Below are 19,994 nucleotides of genomic sequence, written 5' to 3'. Positions count from 1 at the left end.
AACCCCTTGTTTTTGGTGTCAGGTATTTCTCAGCTGGTGCAGAAATGTGAGTGGAGATTGTTTTGGGGCTTAGCAAACAATGCAATGAAGCCAAAACCGGTTTGGCTCAGTGGATAGAGAGTTGGCCTGCAGACTGAAGGGTCCCAGGTTCGATTCCGGTCAAGGGCATGTACCTGGGTTGCGTGCACATCCCCAGTAGGAGATGTGCAGGAGGCAGCTGATCGATGTTTCTCTCTCATCGATGTTTCTAACTCTCTATCTCTCTCCCTTCCTCTCTGAAAAATCAATAAAATATATTTTTAAAAAAACACAATGCAATGAAGACAGAGAGTCAGTCAGCAAACAAATTCATTCTGAATTAGTTGCCTTTCCTTTGAGGATTGTTACATGATTCCAACGCGTAGTGTAATTTCCACTCTAACGACCTCCCAGGCACAGGAGCTGTATTTCTTCTCCTTCAGGTAGCTATGGATTCTTTGGAAGTACTTCCGGATGAGAATTCCCACATTGGGACAAGCCCGGATTTCTCCTTCCCTCTGCTCCAGGTGCTCCAGGCTGTGGTGAAGGCTGGACAGTAGTTGAGACAGGAGGGTGTGGTCCCATGCAGCCAGGCTGCGCTGTGCTCTGAAGAGGTGGAAGATCTGCAGGAGCATCAGATGGTGGAAACAGATGTGTTGTATCTTCTTCATTTGTATGATTGTTTCTAAATTCCAAGGGAATTTGAAGTCGTTTCTGTCATCCAGGCATAAGTGAGGGGGCGTCCTTTGTAGTTGTGACAAAAGAGTTAAAACTCTCCCTTTGTCTCGTGTATGGACCCGATGTATGTCCTCCTCTAGAGAACCAGCAGGGATGGAGCAGAGCATCACCCCTGCCAGCAGCCACAGAGAGATCTGGGCCATTGCGAGTTCCAGTGATTCAGGAGACTACCGCCAGGGGGAGGCGGGGGCACAATTAGCAGCCGCTTTCCTTCCTGGGATTCCTGGAAAGCGCGCTTCTCCCGGTGGCCGCCAGAGGGCGCGCAGGAGGCCTTTAGCGCAGCTGCTTTTGGGGAAAGTGCAGTCAGGCTGGTCTGAGAGCAGAAGCGCTGGCCGCCCCGCAGAGCGCCTGGTGCTGCTTTAATAGTGAAGGTGAAACCCTCCATTCGGGCGCCACAGCCACAGCTGAAGAAGGAGCTCTGCCTGCGCCTCCCGCGGACATTGTTCTCAGGAAACCAGCACCGGCCCGGGCCTTCTCTGCGCTTCCCCAGGAGTGTGGGGCTTTCCTTTTGCACGGAAGCTCCAGCGAGGCCATTTCCACCGGGAATCCGTGTGCTGGGGGGTCAGAGGCTGGAAGGAGAGCGTGTTGGGGGGTTGAACAGAATCGGGGCGCTTTGTGCGCGAGGTGCCCCCAGACTCAGAGCTGGACGCGGGAAGGACGGGCGCGACTGCTCCGCGCTGGGGACGCTGTGGGGTGAGTGGGGCGCCCGGCCCCGGGAGGGGCGGCTCTGCAGGGGCTTTGGGGCTTTTGTGTGATGTCTCAATGTGACAACCTTAGGGAGCCATGGGGTAAAGTTAGAAACACTGGAAAGTGCGAGCATTGACAAGGCTCTTCCTGAAGCCACTCAAAATATTATTAAATTACTTTAATATTAAATATAAATATGAAGCTTAATGTTTAAGAAATATTTTATATTCAAGCATCACTTTAACTTTTAAAATAGTTTAGTATGAAATAAATATCGCTGTAAATTTTAAATATATTTTAAACGTGGAAACAACACATTCTCTTAAACTTTAAAAAATATTTAAATATTGATTTAAATAGCCACATAATATTTAAAATATTTTAATCTTAAGACATCATTCTATGAGGATTTTTAAAATACTTATATATCGAATATTAACTATTAACTGAAAATTTTAAATGCTTTAATTTTTACCATTCAGACTATAAAAACTCCATGTATGTAACTTCCAGTTTATTTCAACTGTATTTTCTTTGTACCCAAACAAGGATTTGATATAGTTTTACTGTCTTGGCTGGAATGGAAGCAAACACTGTTTAGTATTGTCAGGATGACTTGTGTTCAGCCTGGCCTGCCTGGCTTAGCACTGGAGCTTCTGCCTATGAAACCAGGAAGTCCTGGTTTCATTTCTGGTCTGGGCACAGGTCCTGGTTGCAAGCTAGATCCCGGGTGGGGCTTGCAGGAGGCAGCAGATCAATGATTCTCTCTCATCATGGATATTTCCATCTGTCTCTCCCTTTACCTTCTGTTCAGAAATCAATAAAAGTATTTTATTTAAGATATTATTTTTTATAAAAGGGATTACTTGTTTTGTTGAGTTTCTTGTAACCACCTGACAATGGTGAATCATTTTTCTTTAACTTCACTTTACTGAAAGGTCCTCTCAGGTTTGCACCTTGAATGAATCGTTAAAAGGAAAACTTGGTGCCGTGTATAGGCTGCAGAGAACAGTTAGCAGGTCAGATCTTTTCCTTTTCTTTGGTTAGGATTTTGTAGACTGAATGGAACTTGCTAAAATTATATTTGCACTGTTTCCCCTCCCTTCTTAAGCCTCTGAAGGACTTGCAAGTGTAAGGTTATTTCATGTCTCTAAAATGTTGACATTTTGTTCACCATGGATGTGCTGCATTAATTCATTTTTTCGTATTGCCTGGAAGTATTATGTGTCTTGATGACTCAGATGTGAGTCCTTCTTAAACTCTGTGCTTGAGGGAAGTACTCTCCCCTTCTGCTAACCCAGGAACGAGCTTTTGAATGAGTGTTGTGATCTTCAAGGGCTGAAAACCTAGGTATGTCCCAATTCTTACCAGCATCACCCTCTGCCTCCTGCTTGCCTGTTTGTTTATGTTTTCCTGATCCTCAGATAACACCCCCAGAGGTGGTCTGCCTCTGAGGGTGAAAGAGGGGACTATTGAGCTCATTATTCCCACTCACAGAACAGCAGAGTTTTGTCAGGAGCCTTTCCTCAGAGCTGGTTCTCTGCAGAGTGGGCTCTGAGATTCCTCTGGTTCCTGCGCCAGACACTGATCTTGGTGTAACCTGTGCTGTCCAATTTCCCCAGCACCGTTTATTGAAGAGTCTGTCTTACTCTATTGTATGCTCTTGCCGCCTTGACAAATATTAACTTTGCATAATCGCATGGGTTTACTTCTGGGATCTCTGTTCTGTTCCAATGATCTATATGCCTGTTCTTGTGCCAGTACCAGGCTGTTAAGATTACAGTGGCTTCGCCGTATCACTTGATATCTGGTATTGTTATTCCTCCAAGTTTGTTCTTCTTCTTCACCATTGCTGGGGCTATTTGAGTTTTCTTCTGTTCCATATCCATTTTTGGAGTATTTATTCTAGATCTGTGAAATATGCTGTTGGTATTTTAATCGGGATGGCATTGAATCTATAGATTTCTTTGGGTAGGTTGGACATTTTAATGATGTTAATTCTACGAATCCATAAACACTGTATGTTCTTCCACTTTTTTATACCTTCCTCTGTTTCTTTTGTTCAATAGTTTTCTAAGTGTAAGACTTTTATCTCCCTGGTTAAGTTTATTCCTAGGTTTCTTAAGTTTTTTGGGTACTATGGTAAATTGGATTGTTTGTTTCGTTCTTCTTTCTGAGAATTGATTATTGGTATATAACGCCATAGAGCAAAGAAAACTTGTTCAATAAATGGTCTGGGATGATTGGAAAGCCACATGCAAAAGAATGGAACTGGGTTTCAGTTTGTCCCCATGAATAAAACTTAACTGAAAAAGGATTAAATACATAAATAGAAGATCTGAAAAAATAAAATCAATAGAAGAAAGCGTAGGTACTAAATGTATAGGCCTTGGCTTTAGAGAACATTTTATGAACTTGACTCCAAAGGCAAGTGAAGTGAAGACAAAAATAAATGAATGGGACTATCTCAAACTAACAAGCTTCTGAAAAACAAAAGAATCTGACAACCAAACAAAGAGGCAACATAGGAACTGGAGATAATATTTGCAAACAATAGCTCCAACAAAGGTTTAATATGCAAACTATATAAAGAACTCATAAATCTCAACACTAAACAAACAACCCAACTAGAACATGGGCAGAGAACCTGAATCGACGTCTCTCCCAAGAAGACATAAAAACATCCAACAGATACATGAAAAGATGTTCAATGTCACTAGCAATTTGGGAAACGCAAATCAAAACTACAAGACACCAGGTCACATCAGTTAGAATGGCTATTACCAATAAGACAAGTAATAACAAGTGTTGGAGAAGTTGTGGGTAAGGGGAACCCTCATTCATTGGGAATGTAGGTGCAGCCACTATGGAAAACAGTCTGGCGATTTCCCCACAAAATGAAGACTAGAGCTATGTGCCATATGAGCCAGCAATCCCTCTCTTGTGTATATACCTAAAAAACTCGAAAACGTGATTCACAAAGAGATATGCACCCCTCTGTTCATTGCAGCATTATTCACTGTGGCCAACACATGGAGACCACCAACGTGTCCTTCAATAGAGAATTGGTTAAAGAAGACGTGGAACATAGACACCATGGAATACTAATAAGAAAAGATGAAATACTGAAATTTGGGACAACCTGGCTGGTTCCTGAGAATATTATGCTCCGTGAAATAAGTGAAGCAGGAAAAGCTGAGCACTAGGTGCTGTCACATGTAGGATGTCAAACCAAACTCATGGACACAAACAGTAGTGTGGTGGTTGCCAGAGGGGAGTGTGCGGGAGGGTGGGGAGTGAAGGGGGACTTACAGTGACAGAAGAGGATGTGACTTTGGCAGGTGTGCGTACAGTACAATATACAGATCTTGTAACAAATCCACACCTGAACCTATATGACCCTATGAACCAGTGTCTCCCCAAGACATTTTTTAAACAAAAGAAAGAGAAAAATAAATAAATAAACCCTTAAATCACTCACGGGGTGTTGCAGAGAATGTCCCCACGTGGCTTTATGTCAGGTAGAAATGACATAACCCAATTCATACAGAGTATCTGGGGTTATAGAGATACAGGGTTAGAACTCCACTAGGCGCTACAGTATTTTATCTTAGATCCTTGTGATGATTAATTTTATGTTTCAATTGTATTGGATTATGAGCTGCCCAGCTACTTGGTCGAACTTTCTGAATGTGACTGTGAGGGTGTTTTGGTCTGACATAGACAATTAAGTAGATGGACTGAGAAAAGCTATTGTTGTCCCTAATATGAATCCACCTCACCTACCATTTGAAGGCCTTGAATAGAACATAATGGCTGACCTTGGAATAAGAAAACAATAATTTAGCTAAATTCAATGTAACAAAACTTATAGCAAAAGGGAGGATGAAGGGCACAGTAGGAGTAGAGAGAGAGCACAAGCTGTTTCCCTGGCTGGGGGATGGAGAGTAACTTCTGTCCCACAGCCAACCTTCAGCTTTGCAAAATAAGCCACATGATTATTGTTTCATTTTTTCCCAGATGTAATCAGTTGGGAACAAGGAATGGCAATCATACCAATCAACTCACAAAAGACTCACTTTAAGAACACCCAATTCCTAATACTACCTAGAAAAATAATGGATGTTACTCATTTTCAATGTGCATTTCATATGATTAGTGAATCCATTCAGCACCTTGTGTCATCTACTAGGAAATATCATTACTGCTCAAGATGACATAGAGGTGGGCGATGTCTCTCCGTGGTCAGTGTTGACCCACCCGTGGAAAGGTCAAGAGTTTGCTTCCAGCTGAAGGGCATGTACCTAGGTTGCAAGTTCAGTCAGGGCCTAGTCAGCTGCAAGCAGAACCCAATCAATATATGTCTCTCACATTGATATTGTTCTCTGTCTCCCTTCCTTTGTCTCTGAAAACCACCTTAAATAATAAATATAAGAATGACATTACTGAGCACCTCCTAAGGTCTAGGCACTATTCTAAGCATATTAATTCATAGTTCATTCCTTTGAACACTTCTTTGAAAACATGCATGTATAAAACAGGTGTTTCTCAAGCACCTTCATGTGCCAGTCTATTCTTCTAACTTTAGTACATGAGTTAACAAATTGGCAGATGTGGTTCCTTTCATTATTCCCTTTTTATGAAGAAGAAGACAAAGCTACAGGGAGATTAGCTTTCCCAGGTTCATAGCAATCCTTGAGAATCAAGGACAGTGATGGCGAACCTATGACATGCGCGTCAGAGGTAACACGTGAACTCATTTTTTTTGTTGATTTTTCTTTGTTAAATGGCATTTAAATATATAAAATAAATATCAAAAATATAAATCTTTGTTTTACTATGGTTGCAAATATCAAAAAATTTCTCTATGTGACACGGCACCAGAGGTAAGTTAGGGTTTTTCAAAATGCTGACACGCCGAGCTCAAAAGGTTCGCCATCACTGATCTAGGAGTTCTGACTCCATAGTCTAAGCTCTTAACATTCTAGGAGTTTCCCTCTTCCCAGGAACAAAGAGGCTGCTGAGCATCGGAGCATCCTTTCTCCAGGACAGTCTGTGTGATGGTTAATTTTATGTGTCAACTTGGCTCGGTCAACAACCAGCCACCCTGAATTTCACCTTAAAATGTACCTGGAGGTAGAGAAGCATAAATGCAGCAGCCCAGATGCTCACAGTTTAACCAGCAGAACTCCAAAATGGCAGAACAACCTCTTTGTAACTTAAAGGTAACACAGTTGACTTCCATTAAATCTGCAAACAAGTAGCAGGGATCCTACCATTGGAAAGGTGATCAGCAATCAAAGGAAAAAGTCCAGAATTGCCAGGTTTTTCTCCTTCTGCTAAACTGGTCCATGAAGTAGAGTAATATCGGACAGAAAGATTAAGGATAAAGATATGTTAAAATAGTACCCACAAGTTATTTAAAAGCAAACCGAAGCATTGGCTAGATCATCTGAGGCACAGATTCAAGCAATCCTCCCACATTGATCTCCCTGCCTGCTGTCTGAGATAGTCACACAACACACACACGCAGTTATGTGATTTTGTCTGATTCCTTTCACTTCAGCATCGATGTCATCACTGTAACATTGGCATTTGCTCAGGGCCCAGAAGCACACATCAGCGCCCTCCTAGAGACAGATGTGTCTACAACAGTTTTGAAGAACGTAGAGCAGCCACTCAATGTTTGCTCCCTCCCTTTGGCTTTTCTTCTGTTTAGAAACCTTGAAGCGGAAACCACAACAAAACTAGAGGCAGTGAGGGCGAGGAGGGAAGGGAATGAATAAATCCAGTACAGCAGGACTGGGGAGACTGGTAGGAAGAGCACCAGATGCCAGTATCAGCCAACCAATACCGTATATCTTTTCTTCTTCCCTCTACTGGACTCCTCCCAGATAGTTCCACCCTCTCCTTGCTGACAGAATAGAAATCGGTTACAATTCTGACATTATCCCTGAACATCTTCCAAGTTTGCCAGGACTCTTCTCAATCCCATGCGTTGCCAGCTTTGGACAGGCACTTTCTGAGAAGTGGAGGAACTGTTCTAAAGGACTTAATAAAAGGGTACTATTTTGAGATAGATTAAAAAAATAAGGGTTTAGGTTTTCTGATTTAAAAAACTCAAGAAGTTTTCTTTGATAAGAATTGAATAAAACAAAATGCAAATTTCATAACAAAAGTTACAAGTGTTGTAAATTTTAATACAAGATAAGAGCAAACATAGGTTATATAAATACAGAAATATAAGGTGAAAGAATAAATAAATGAATAAATAAATAAATAAACAAATAACAATAAATCACCATTCAGGCAGTAAGCTATCAGGGACCGTTGACCCAGGAACTGAATTTTCTAGCATTTTCTCACTTAATACTCTGACAAGAGATTTCCTGAGTAAAATTCAATAAATTCTGTGATTAGAGCAGATGTGAGAGCCTTTGGACATGACCCAGGACATATGTGCAAACGTGATCTGGCACATTCATCCCTGAGAATCCTTTCAGGGGGATCCCACGTCTCCATCCTTATTTCTTAGCCTTTCTTGCAAGGCTGTTATTGAGGGGAAGGATCTCATGATTTCCCCTCTGACAACCTCCCAGGCGCAGTCACTGTATTTCTTCTCCTTCAGGTAAAGATGGATGCCCTCGAAGTACGTCTTCAAGGCCTGGGGAGGGCCCTCCATGGCCAGGGCAGATCCTTCCTCTCGCCTCTCCTCCACCAAACACGCCTCCAGGTCTTCCAGCTGCCGATCGAGTCCTGAGTGCAGTAGGCCCACCAGGGTCGTGTTCCAGGTGACAGAGGAGTTCTCTGTGGGCAAGAGGTTGAAGACCTGCTGGAGCATCTCGTGGAGGACAACGATGGCCTGGGCCTTCTGGACCTGGCTGTCATTCACCGTTGCCCGGGGGAATCTGAAGTCCTTTCTGTCCTTCAGACAGAAGACAGGGGAGATCGTGCTCATTTGGTTCAGAAGGTCTAAGTTCTTCCTGCTGAGCAGGATGTGGTCCTGAGGCAGGTCACAGCCCAGAGCTCCCCCGGGGCCAGCGCTGAACACCACCAGGGCGGTGAGTAGAGAGAGCAGGAGGGCCATGGGCGAATGAGGGTGCTGCTGGCCTGGCTGAGCTGGGCGTCTGGAGAACAACTTTGGGCCAAAAGTTGTGCAATGACCTTCTTTCTAAGCATGGCCCTTAAATAGGGAACACAACGATTTTCATTTTCTAAACATTTCTTTCCACTTTCCCTTCCTTTTTTGTTTTCTTTTAGGTGGTCTAAGGAGATGTCATCAATCTGCAATACTAATTTCCTTTTTAAATTCCCAAAAACTTGAGATGTTTCAGTCCAGGGGGATACTTAGTCAAATGAAAAGGTCTTTGTCCTAAAGTCAGAGTTTAGGTAGATGTGTAAATACTTACACACATGCACATACATATGTGTTTATTGCATAAATACAACTCTTCTCTGCTTTAGAAACAGAAATGCTCAGTGATTCTGGGCAACCTTCTGCCCTGCTTACTTTGCACAGGGAGCCAGGCTCCCTCATCCCTGTGGGCTTGTGTAATTTGTCAGGTACCTACCAGACTCAGGTGGTAAATAATCTCGTTAGAACCAAGGACTGAGTGTAATTTACTGTTGTGTTCACTGCAGAGGCTGAGGTTATTAGTGACTGTGTTTCGGGGATGTTTCTCTTCTAGATCCCATTCCTGCAGGGCCCTGTGGTTCTGCTTCACGGGGGCCACTAGGTCAGGACTCTAGACATTGCCATTTCTTTCCAGCATTTGTAACTGGTTGTTAGTGCTCCTCAGGCTGTGCCAATACCCCCGGCAGGAATCCAGGTTCTTTGCTGGTGGCTGTAGGTGTGGAGATTCTCATAAGAAGATAGTAATATGTTTCCAGCACCACCCCGTTCATGAGGCTGATATCAGCTCTAGTCACCCTTTGCCTCTGGAGTGACAGTGTCCTCAACCCAGCCTCTCTTGGACTCCCCCCATGGAGGACAGGCTCACCCCATCCTGAGGTCCTTAGAATTCTCCCCAGGTGGAGGGGCTTGCGTCTTTGTGGCAAAATAATCATCAGGATCCTCCAGTTCTCCCCACCCCGGGAAGGTTTGTGTGAAGGACCCTTGTTCTCTGTGGTGACGGGCTCCTCTCCTGAGCCAGCACCCAGGTGTCAGTGGTGTCCCAAGCCCTCAGAGCTGACAGCAAACGTTTATTTTGTCTACGTAGATGGGGAATTAGGTATCCATTTGCAATCATTGATCTTCAGGAGGCCAAATATTTTTATTTGGCAAGTGCAGCTTCTATTATTAAATTCTCTGTTTAAATTATTTCACACATTATGCTCAGGATTTCTCAGCTGGGCACGGGAGATTCAATGACGTCTCTCAATAGAAACTTGTAGAACAGAAGCTGGCGAACTGCAGCTGTTCATTCAGTCTGTGTGTTTCTCTTGGGCTTCTCTGTTCATTCCTCTGTGTCTCATGCTCAGGACGCAGGGCAGTGAGGCTCAGGCTACTAAGTCAGGGAGAAACAGCCTTCTTTCCTTAATTATTCATGATGCTTCATTGTAAATGTAAAGAACAACATCGTCATTACATAGTGTTTTACTGGGCATAGTCTGTGTTGCTCCTCTGACATGATTTTCTACTTCATCCTGAGGTTCATATAAAGGGAAGTAAGAAAGTCAAAGGGACTTCACCATTTTTCTCTATAATTATTTCGAGTTGAGACTTTTTATTTCTCATTTTAACATTCCCAGAAAGCAAAATCGACAGTTGTTTGTGGGCAAAATTAAAACTAATAGAATTCTGCATGTCAACAAAGTGAAAGAAGGGGAGTGGCTTCTGCTGACAAGAGGACCAAGTGTCAGTTCGCAGAATTGACTGCAGCCACACAGGGCCCTGGTGCTGTGGCAGAGGGAGGGGGAAGCCAGCCCTGAGCTCCTACAAGGCAGGGATGGGCTGCCTCTGCCAGAGGCTCAAACAGGAGGACCTTCTGGGTCAGTGACCAGCCACGTCCTTTCCTGTCATTTAATCCACATGCGATCAGCTCTGAGGACAGAAGGGAAGACTCACAGCCACCAGCTCTCAACATCCTGAGACCTCGACCCCCACTGCTGGACCAGGAACCCTCCGTGGCTGCATCATGGACATTAACCCTGGTCTGGGTGCTCGATGTAGTTAATAAATCCACTCAGCTACAGAGAAGATGGCCTTGAGAAATCTGGACTTGAGAGCAATGGCATTGGATGCTCCTAAAAGAGTGTGCTCTTAATTTAAATAATTATATTGCTATTTTACAGTAAAAGATAAAATTTTATTGCATGTTCACTATGGTCTAACTACTGTTCTAAGATCTTTGAAATGGCTCATTGAACCTTCTCAATGTCCCTATTTCCAATAAACTTTTTTATAGCACTATTATGCAGTATCAATCTGGAGTGATGAATTATTTGGAAGGTACCACGAATCCAAGGTCAAACCCTTTAGGAGATTGAGATAACCGTTTGTCTGGAAGGGCCCGTTTACAGATGACAAGGATAGTAAAGGACATGGGATTTATGCACCAAGGAGAGGCCGAGGCATGAGAGCACTGAGCAGGGAGGGTGGGGTGGTAACGGATTCCAAGTTCTACTTCATGTCCCAGTGGATTGCTGTCTGTTGTTCTGTATGACATCACCAGTGTGGTTCGAGTCTATAAAACTGACTGACATTAAGTTCTAAGGAAAAGTAGACAACAATCTTTTTAGATAGATTTTATATAGTTTGACTTTTCTGACAATTGAAACAAGTTTGTTGCTGGCACTGGAGTAACCGTGGTGCCTCCAATTCCCAGCAGGCTGCTGTGGGGGTGTCCCCTGTGCTGGGGACACTGCTGTTGGCCACGTCTCTGTGGGAGAGCTCTGTTCTCAGCATCCACTTCCATCTTCTCCGGCTGTGAACCAGAAGGACCTGCAGAAACAGGTGCCTCAGTGCAGGCCCTTCCCAGTGTTCCCCTCCTGAGGGCCTGCCTGTTCCAGTCCAGGCTTTACCTGTCTCTGTTCTGCCCAGTTCTCCAGCCCCTGCTGACTTTCATCTCCTTCCCTTTCCTAGATGTGCTCTGTCTCCTGTTCCATGTTCACCAGATCAGAGGCTACTTCTCAACTCTTTGCACTCAGTGCATCACCTAGATCGGCTCAGACCAGCTGCTGGGAGCATAGGTGATAGTGCCCTGTACAGTCCTGTCCTTGAAAACACCCCCTGTGATCTACCCTAATTTCTCTCTGTACAACTGGGTAGAATAGAATCAAGTTCCCAGAAAAAATTGGGGGCACACTTTGAGTTGGCCAAGTTTCCAAATAGAAGGTGCCCATGACCTACAATCCTTGTTTACACATGAGCCAAACTTAAGAGTCCTGTGATCAGAAATGCTTGCATTGTGCTCTTCCACAAACGCAAAATAAAGTTCTGTAACGATCCAGGTCAGGATAGTTTTCTGTTGATCAGTTACAAGAGCCAGCGTGAACCTAACTGGCCAATGTCTTTAATCAAACATTATCCTGAAGAACCTTTCCATTTAAAAAAAATGGAGGGTTTGTGGGTGATGCCTGGGTGCCCGCCAACTGAGGAGATGGATGAGGACGGGCTTCCTCTCATGGGGTCGGGCATTGACCTGACCAAGGTGCCAGCTCTCCAACAGGAAAGAACGGTGGCCTTCCTAAACCAGCTTGTGGTCCACACTGTGCAGTTCCTCAGCCGCTTCTCCACAGTCTGTGAGGAGAAGCTACAGACCTTTCTCTTCGTATCCAGCGAATTGAAACAACTCTCAATATTTTAGATGCATTTTGTCACCTATCCCAGGCCTAGATGATGTCACAGTTGAAGTCTCCCCTGTAAGTGTCACTGGAGCCACAAATGTAACCACTTCAGAGCCATCACAGCAGAACAGTTTACAAGAATCTGGACCACAGGAAAGTGAAGTAACAGCAGAAAATATCTTAACTAGCCAAGGATCCGAGATATGCCAGATATCTCAAAATGGTTCCAGTGGGTGTCCCAGTGATGGCAATAGGAAACAAAAGGATATCACAAGGACTAGACCCAGATCTTCTCGAGAGGCCAGATGCTCCAGTGCCTGATAGCGAAGGTGAAAAAAATGCAGAAGAAAGTTCAGATAGTGCATCCTCTTTTAGTGACTAAGATTAACTTTCATCATAATTACAGATAACATGTGTAGATGTACTTTAAGTTCTATCAGAAAGAGAGTCTGAACTTGACCTCTTTTTCAAAACAACATCAAGTGACCAGATATTCACCACGAAGCTTCGTCAGTGCTAAAATTGTAATAATAATGAAGCATTTATATAACCTGGAAACAGATGGAATTTATAATTTGGAAAGAGCAAATAACGCCGATCCCCTCCACCACCACTGTCACAAAAAATTAAACAGTAAAAAAAATTGTTATAAAATTGTTTATTTAAGAAAGATCATGTACCTCTCTCTAAACATCATTTAGTAAATTCCTGATGTACACTATATTTTTAAAATAACCGCTTGAGTTTGGTGTCAGGTATTTCACAGCTGGTGCAGAAATGTGAGTGGAGATTGTTTTAGGGCTTAGCAAACAATGCAATTGAAGAGAGGGAGAGTCAGCATATAAATTCATTCTGAATTAGTTGCCTTTCCTTTGAGGATTGTTACATGATTCCAACGCGTAGTGTAATTTCGACTCTAACGACCTCCCAGGCACACGAGCTGTATTTCTTCTCCTTCAGGTAGCTATGGATTCTTTGGAAGTACTTCCGGACGAGAATTCCCACATTGGGACAAGCCCGGATTTCTCCTTCCCTCTGCTCCAGGTGCTCCAGGCTGTGGTGAAGGCTGGACAGTAGTTGAGACAGGAGGGTGTGGTCCCGTGCAGCCAGGCTGCGCTGTGCTCTGAAGAGGTGGAAGATCTGCAGGAGCATCAGATGGTGGAAACAGGTGTGTTGTATCTTCTTCATTTGTATGATTGTTTGTAAATTCCAAGGGAATTTGAAGTCGTTTCTGTCATCCAGGCATAAGTGAGGGGGCGTACTTTGTAGCTGTGACAAAAGAATTAAGACTGTCCCTTTGTCTCGTGTATGGACCCGATGTATGTCCTCCTCTAGAGAACCAGCAGGGATGGAGCAGAGCATCACCCCTGCCAGCAGCCACAGAGAGATCTGGGCCATTGCGAATTCCAGTGATTCAGGAGACTACCGCCAGGGGGAGGCGCGGGCACAATTAGCAGCCGCTTTCCTTCCTGGGATTCCTGGAAAGCACGCTTCTCCCGGTGGCCGCCAGAGGGCGCGCAGGAGGCCTTAAGTGAAGCTGCTTTTGGGGAAAGTGCAGTCAGGCTGGTCTGAGAGCAGAAGCGCTGGCCGCCCCGCAGAGCGCCTGGTGCTGCTTTAATAGTGAAGGTGGAACCCTCCATTCCTGCGCCACCGTCGCCGCTGAAGAAGGAGCTCTGCCTGCGCCTCCCGCGGACATTGTTCTCAGGAAACCAGCACCGGCCCCGGCCTTCTCTGCGCTTCCCCAGGAGTGTGGGGCTTTCCTTTTGCACGGAAGCTCCAGCGAGGCCATTTCCACCGGGAATCCGTGTGCTGGGGGGTCAGAGGCTGGAAGGAGAGCGTGTTGGGGGGTTTGCACAGAAAAGGGGCGCTTTGTGCGCGAGGTGCCCCCAGACTCAGAGCCGGATGCGGGAAGGACGGGTGCGACTGCTCCGCGCTGGGGACGCTGTGGGGTGAGTGGGGCGCCCGGCCCCGGGAGGGGCGGCTCTGCAGGGGCTTTGGGGCTTTTGTGTGATGTCTGAACGTGACAACCTTAGGGAGCCATGGGGTAAAGTTAAAAACACTGGAAAGTGCGAGCATTGACAAGGCTCTTCCTGAAGCCACTCAAAATATTATTAAAGTACTTTAATATTAAATATAAATATGAAGCTTAATGTTTAAGAAATATTTTATATTCAAGCATCACTTTAACATTTAAAATAGTTTAGTATGAAATAAATATTGCTTAAATTTTAAATATATTTTAAACGTGGAAACAACACATTCTCTTAAACTTTAAAAAATATTTAAATATTGATTTAAATATCCACATAATATTTAAAATATTTTAATCTTAAGACATCATCTATTAGGATTTTTAAAATACTCATATATTGAATATTAACTGAAAATTTTCAATGTTTTAATTTTTACCATTCAGACTATAAAAACTCCATGTGTGAAACTTCCAGTTTATTTCAACTGTATTTTATTTGTACCCAAACAAGGATTTGATATAATTTCATTGTCTTGGCTGGAATGGAAGCAAACACTGTTTAGTGAGGATGAATTGTGTTCAGCCTGGCCTGCCTGGCTTAGCACTGGAGCTTCTGCCTATGAAAGCAGGAAGTCCTGGTTTCATTTCTGGTCTGGGCACAGGCCCTCCTTGCAACCTGGATCCCGGTGGGGCTTGCAGGAGGCAGCAGTTCAATGATTCTCTCTCATCATGGATATTTCCATCTGTCTCTCCCTTTACCTTCTGTTCAGAAATCAATAAAAGTATTTTATTTAAGATATTATTTTTTATAAAAGGGATTACTTGTTTTTGTTGAGTTTCTTGTAACCACCTGACAATGGTGAATCATTTTTCTTTAACTTCACTTTACTGAAACCTCATCACAGGTTTGCACCTTGAATGAATCGTTAAAAGGAAAACTTGGTGCCGTGTACAGGCTGGAGAGGACAGTTAGCAGGTCAGATCTTTTCCTTTTCTTTGGTTAGAATTTTGTAGACTGAATGGAGCTTGCTAAAATTATATTTGCACTGTTTCCCCTCCCTTCTTAAGCCTCTGAGGGACTTGCAAGTGTAAGGTCATTTCATGTCTCTAAAATGTTGACATTTTGTTCACCATGGATGTGCTGCATTAATTCATTTTTTCGTATTGCCTGGAAGTATTATGTGTCTTGATGACTCAGATGTGAGTCCTTCTTAAACCATGTGCTTGAGGGAAGTACTCTCCCCTTCTGCTAACCCAGGAACGAGCTTTTGAATGAGTGTTGTGATCTTCAAGGGCTGAAAACCTAGGTAAGTCCCAATTCTTACCAGCATCACCCTCTGCCTCTTGCTTGTCTGTTTGTTTATGTTCTCCTGAGCCTCAAATAACACCCCCAGAGGTGGTCTGCCTCTGAGGGTGAAAGAGGGGACTATTGAGCTCATTATTCCCACTCACAGAACAGCAGAGTTTTGTCAGGAGCCTTTCCTCAGAGCTGGTTCTCTGCAGAGTGGGCTCTGAGATTCCTCTGGTTCCTGCGCCAGACACTGATCTTGGTGTAACCTGTGCTGTCCAATTTCCCCAGCACCGTTTATTGAAGAGTCTGTCTTACTCTATTGTATGCTCTTGCCGCCTTGACAAATATTAACTTTGCATAATCGCATGGGTTTACTTCTGGGATCTCTGTTCTGTTCCAATGATCTATATGCCTGTTCTTGTGCCAGTACCAGGCTGTTAAGATTACAGTGGCTTCGCCGTATCACTTGATATCTGGTATTGTTATTCCTCCAAGTTTGTTCTTCTTCTTCACCATTGCTGGGGCTATTTGAGTTTTCTTCTGTTCCATATCCATTTTTGGAGTATTTATTCTAGATCTGTGAAATATGCTGTTGGTATTTTAATCGGGATGGCATTGAATCTATAGATTTCTTTGGGTAGGTTGGACATTTTAATGATGTTAATTCTACGAATCCATAAACACTGTATGTTCTTCCACTTTTTTATACCTTCCTCTGTTTCTTTTGTTCAATAGTTTTCTAAGTGTAAGACTTTTATCTCCCTGGTTAAGTTTATTCCTAGGTTTCTTAAGTTTTTTGGGTACTATGGTAAATTGGATTGTTTGTTTCGTTCTTCTTTCTGAGAATTGATTATTGGTATATAACGCCATAGAGCAAAGAAAACTTGTTCAATAAATGGTCTGGGATGATTGGAAAGCCACATGCAAAAGAATGGAACTGGGTTTCAGTTTGTCCCCATGAATAAAACTTAACTGAAAAGGGATTAAATACATAAATAGAAGATCTGAAAAAATAAAATCAATAGAAGAAAGCGTACGTACTTAATGTATAGGCCTTGGCTTTAGAGAACATTTTATGAACTTGACTCCAAAGGCAAGTGAAGTGAAGACAAAAATAAATGAATGGGACTATATCAAACTAACAAGCTTCTGAAAAACAAAAGAATCTGACAACCAAACAAAGAGGCAACATAGGAACTGGAGATAATATTTGCAAACAATAGCTCCAACAAAGGTTTAATATCCAAACTATATAAAGAACTCATAAAACTCAACACTAAACAAACTACCCAACTAGAACATGGGCAGAGAACCTGAATAGACGTCTCTCCCAAGAAGACATAAAAACATCCAACAGATACATGAAAAGATGTTCAATGTCACTAGCAATTTGGGAAACGCAAATCAAAACTATAAGACACCAGGTCGCATCAGTTAGAATGGCTATTACCAATAAGACAAGTAATAACAAGTGTTGGAGAAGTTGTGGGTAAGGGGAACCCTCATTCATTGGGAATATAGGTGCAGCCACTATGGATAACAGTCTGGCGATTTCCCTACAAAATGAAGACTAGAGCTACGTGCCATATGAGCCAGCAATCCCTCTCTTGTGTATATACCTAAAAAACTCGAAAACATGTTTCACAAAGATATATGCACCCCTCTGTTCATTGCAGCATTATTCACTGTGGCCAACACATGGAGACCACCAACGTGTCCTTCAATAGAGAATTGGTGAAAGAAGACGTGGAACATAGATGCCATGGAATACTAATAAGAAAAGATGAAATACTGAAATTTGGGACAACCTAGCTGGATCCTGAGAATATTATGCTACATGAAATAAGTGACGCAGAAAAAGCTGAGCACCATGTGATCTCATATGTGGGATGTCAAACTAAACTCATGGACACAAACAGTAGTGTGGTGGTTGCCAGAGGGGAGTGTGCGGGAGGGTGGGGAGTGAAGGGGGACTTACAGTGACAGAAGAGCATGTGACTTTGGCAGGTGTGCGTACAGTACAATATACAGATCTTGTAACAAATCCACACCTGAACCTATATGACCCTATGAACCAGTGTCTCCCCAAGACATTTTTTAAACAAAAGAAAGAGAAAAATAAATAAATAAACCCTTAAATCACTCACGGGGTGTTGCAGAGAATGTTCCCACGTGGCTTTATGTCAGGTAGAAATGACAAAACCCAATTTATACGGAGTATCTGGGGTTATAGAGATACAGGGTTAGAACTCCACTAGGCGCTACAGTATTTTATCTTAGATCCTTGTGATGATTAATTTTATGTTTCAATTGTATTGGATTATGAGCTGCCCAGCTACTTGGTCGAACTTTCTGAATGTGTCTGTGAGGGTGTTTTGGTCTGACATAGACAATTAAGTAGATGGACTGAGAAAAGCTATTGTTGTCCCTAATATGAATCCACCTCACCTACCATTTGAAGGCCTTGAATAGAACATAATGGCTGACCTTGTAATAAGAAAACAATAATTTAGCTAAATTCAATGTAACAAAACTTATAGCAAAAGGGAGGATGAAGGGCACAGTAGGAGTAGAGAGAGAGCACAAGCTGTTTCCCTGGCTGGGGGATGAAGGAGAGTAACTTCTGTCCCACAGCCAACCTTCAGCTTTGCAAAATGAGCCACATGATTATTGTTTCATTTTTTCCCAGATGTAATCAGTTGGAAACAAGGAATGGCAATCATACCAATCAACTCACAAAAGACTCACTTTAAGAACACCCAATTCCTAATACTACCTAGAAAAATAATGGATGTTACTCATTTTCAATGTGCATTTCATATGATTAGTGAATCCATTCAGCACCTTGTGTCATCTACTAGGAAATATCATTACTGCTCAAGATGACATAGAGGTGGGCGATGTCTCTCCGTGGTCAGTGTTGACCCACCCGTGGAAAGGTCAAGAGTTTGCTTCCAGCTGAAGGGCATGTACCTAGGTTGCAAGTTCAGTCAGGGCCTAGTCAGCTGCAAGCAGAACCCAATCAATATATGTCTCTCACATTGATATTGTTCTCTGTCTCCCTTCCTTTGTCTCTGAAAACCACCTTAAATAATAAATATAAGAATGACATTACTGAGCACCTCCTAAGGTCTAGGCACTATTCTAAGCATACTAATTCATAGTTAATTCCTTTGAACACTTCTTTGAAAACATGCATGTATAAAACAGGTGTTTCTCAAGCACCTTCATGTGCCAGTCTGTTCTTCTAACTTTAGTACATGAGTTAACAAATTGGCAGATGTGGTTCCTTTCATTATTCCCTTTTTATGAAGAAGAAGACAAAGCTACAGGGAGATTAGCTTTCCCAGGTTCATAGCAATCCTTGAGAATCAAGGACAGTGATGGCGAACCTATGACATGCGCGTCAGAGGTAACACGTGAACTCAATTTTTGTTGATTTTTCTTTATTAAATGGCATTTAAATATATAAAATAAATATCAAAAATATAAGTCTTTGTTTTACTATGGTTGCAAATATCAAAAACTTTCTATATGCGACATGGCACCAGAGTTAAGTTAGGGTTTTTCAAAATGCTGACACGCCGAGCTCAAAAGGTTCGCCATCCCTGATCTAGCAGTTCTGACTCCGTAGTCTAAGCTCTTAACATTCTAGGAGTTTCCCTCTTCCCAGGAACAAAGAGGCTGCTAAGCATCGGAGCATCCTTTCTCCAGGACAGTCCGTGTGATGGTTAATTTTATGTGTCAACTTGGCTCGGTCAACCACCGGCCACCCTGAATTTCACCTTAAAATGTACCTGGAGGTAGAGAAGCATAAATGCAGCAGCCCAGACGGTCCCAGTTTAACCAGCAGAACTCCAAAATGGCGGAACAACCTCTTTGTAACTTAAAGGTAACACAGTTGACTCCCATTAAATCTGCAAACAAGTAGCAGGGATAATACCATTGGAAAGGTGACAGGCAATCAAAGGAAAAGTCCAGAATTGCCAGGTTTTTCTCCTTCTGCTAAACTGGTCCATGAAGTAGAGTAATATCGGACAGAAAGATTAAGGATAAAGATATGTTAAAATAGTACCCACAATTTATTGAAAAGCAAACTGAAGCATTGGCTAGATCATCTGAGGCACAGATTCAAGCAATCTTCCCACAATGATCTCTCTGCCTGCTGTCTGAGATAGTCACACAACACGCACACGCAGTTATGTGATTTTGTCTGATTCCTTTCACTTCAGCATCGATGTCATCACTGTAACATTGGCATTTGCTCAGGGCCCAGAAGCACACATCAGCGCCCTCCTAGAGACAGATGTGTTTACAACAGTTTTGAAGAACGTAGAGCAGCCACTCAATGTTTGCTCCCTCCCTTTGGCTTTTCTTCTGTTTAGAAACCTTGAAGCGGAAACCACAACAAAACTAGAGGCAGTGAGGGCGAGGAGGGAAGGGAATGAATACATCCAGGACAGCAGGACTGGGGAGACTGGTAGGAAGAGCACCAGATGC

General features: G+C 43.0%; 3 protein-coding genes and 1 pseudogene across 3 annotated transcripts; 1 reads left to right on the top strand and 3 right to left on the bottom strand.

The window, feature by feature from the left end:
- Positions 1 to 383: 383 nt before the first annotated feature.
- Positions 384 to 899, bottom strand: LOC139021296 (interferon omega-1-like). The gene has a single exon (XM_070431767.1). The coding sequence runs from the start codon at positions 897 to 899 to the stop codon at positions 384 to 386; it is 516 nt and encodes a 171-aa protein (XP_070287868.1).
- A 7,043-nt stretch (positions 900 to 7,942) lies between these two features.
- Positions 7,943 to 8,533, bottom strand: LOC139021287 (interferon omega-2-like). The gene has a single exon (XM_070431760.1). It carries the CDS (start codon positions 8,528 to 8,530, stop codon positions 7,943 to 7,945), a length of 588 nt encoding a protein of 195 aa, XP_070287861.1. The 5' UTR covers positions 8,531 to 8,533.
- A 3,391-nt stretch (positions 8,534 to 11,924) lies between these two features.
- On the top strand, positions 11,925 to 12,614 carry LOC139021284 (WASH complex subunit 3 pseudogene; annotated as a pseudogene).
- A 499-nt stretch (positions 12,615 to 13,113) lies between these two features.
- LOC139021289 (interferon omega-1-like) lies at positions 13,114 to 13,629 on the bottom strand. The gene has a single exon (XM_070431761.1). The coding sequence runs from the start codon at positions 13,627 to 13,629 to the stop codon at positions 13,114 to 13,116; it is 516 nt and encodes a 171-aa protein (XP_070287862.1).
- Positions 13,630 to 19,994: the final 6,365 nt, after the last annotated feature.

Source organism: Myotis yumanensis, unplaced genomic scaffold (assembly GCF_028538775.1).
Source record: "Myotis yumanensis isolate MYYU_CA2020_CCGP unplaced genomic scaffold, mMyoYum1.0.hap1 SCAF_12, whole genome shotgun sequence".
Lineage (NCBI taxonomy): Eukaryota > Metazoa > Chordata > Mammalia > Chiroptera > Vespertilionidae > Myotis > Myotis yumanensis.
This window is presented reverse-complemented; position numbering and strand designations above follow the sequence as displayed.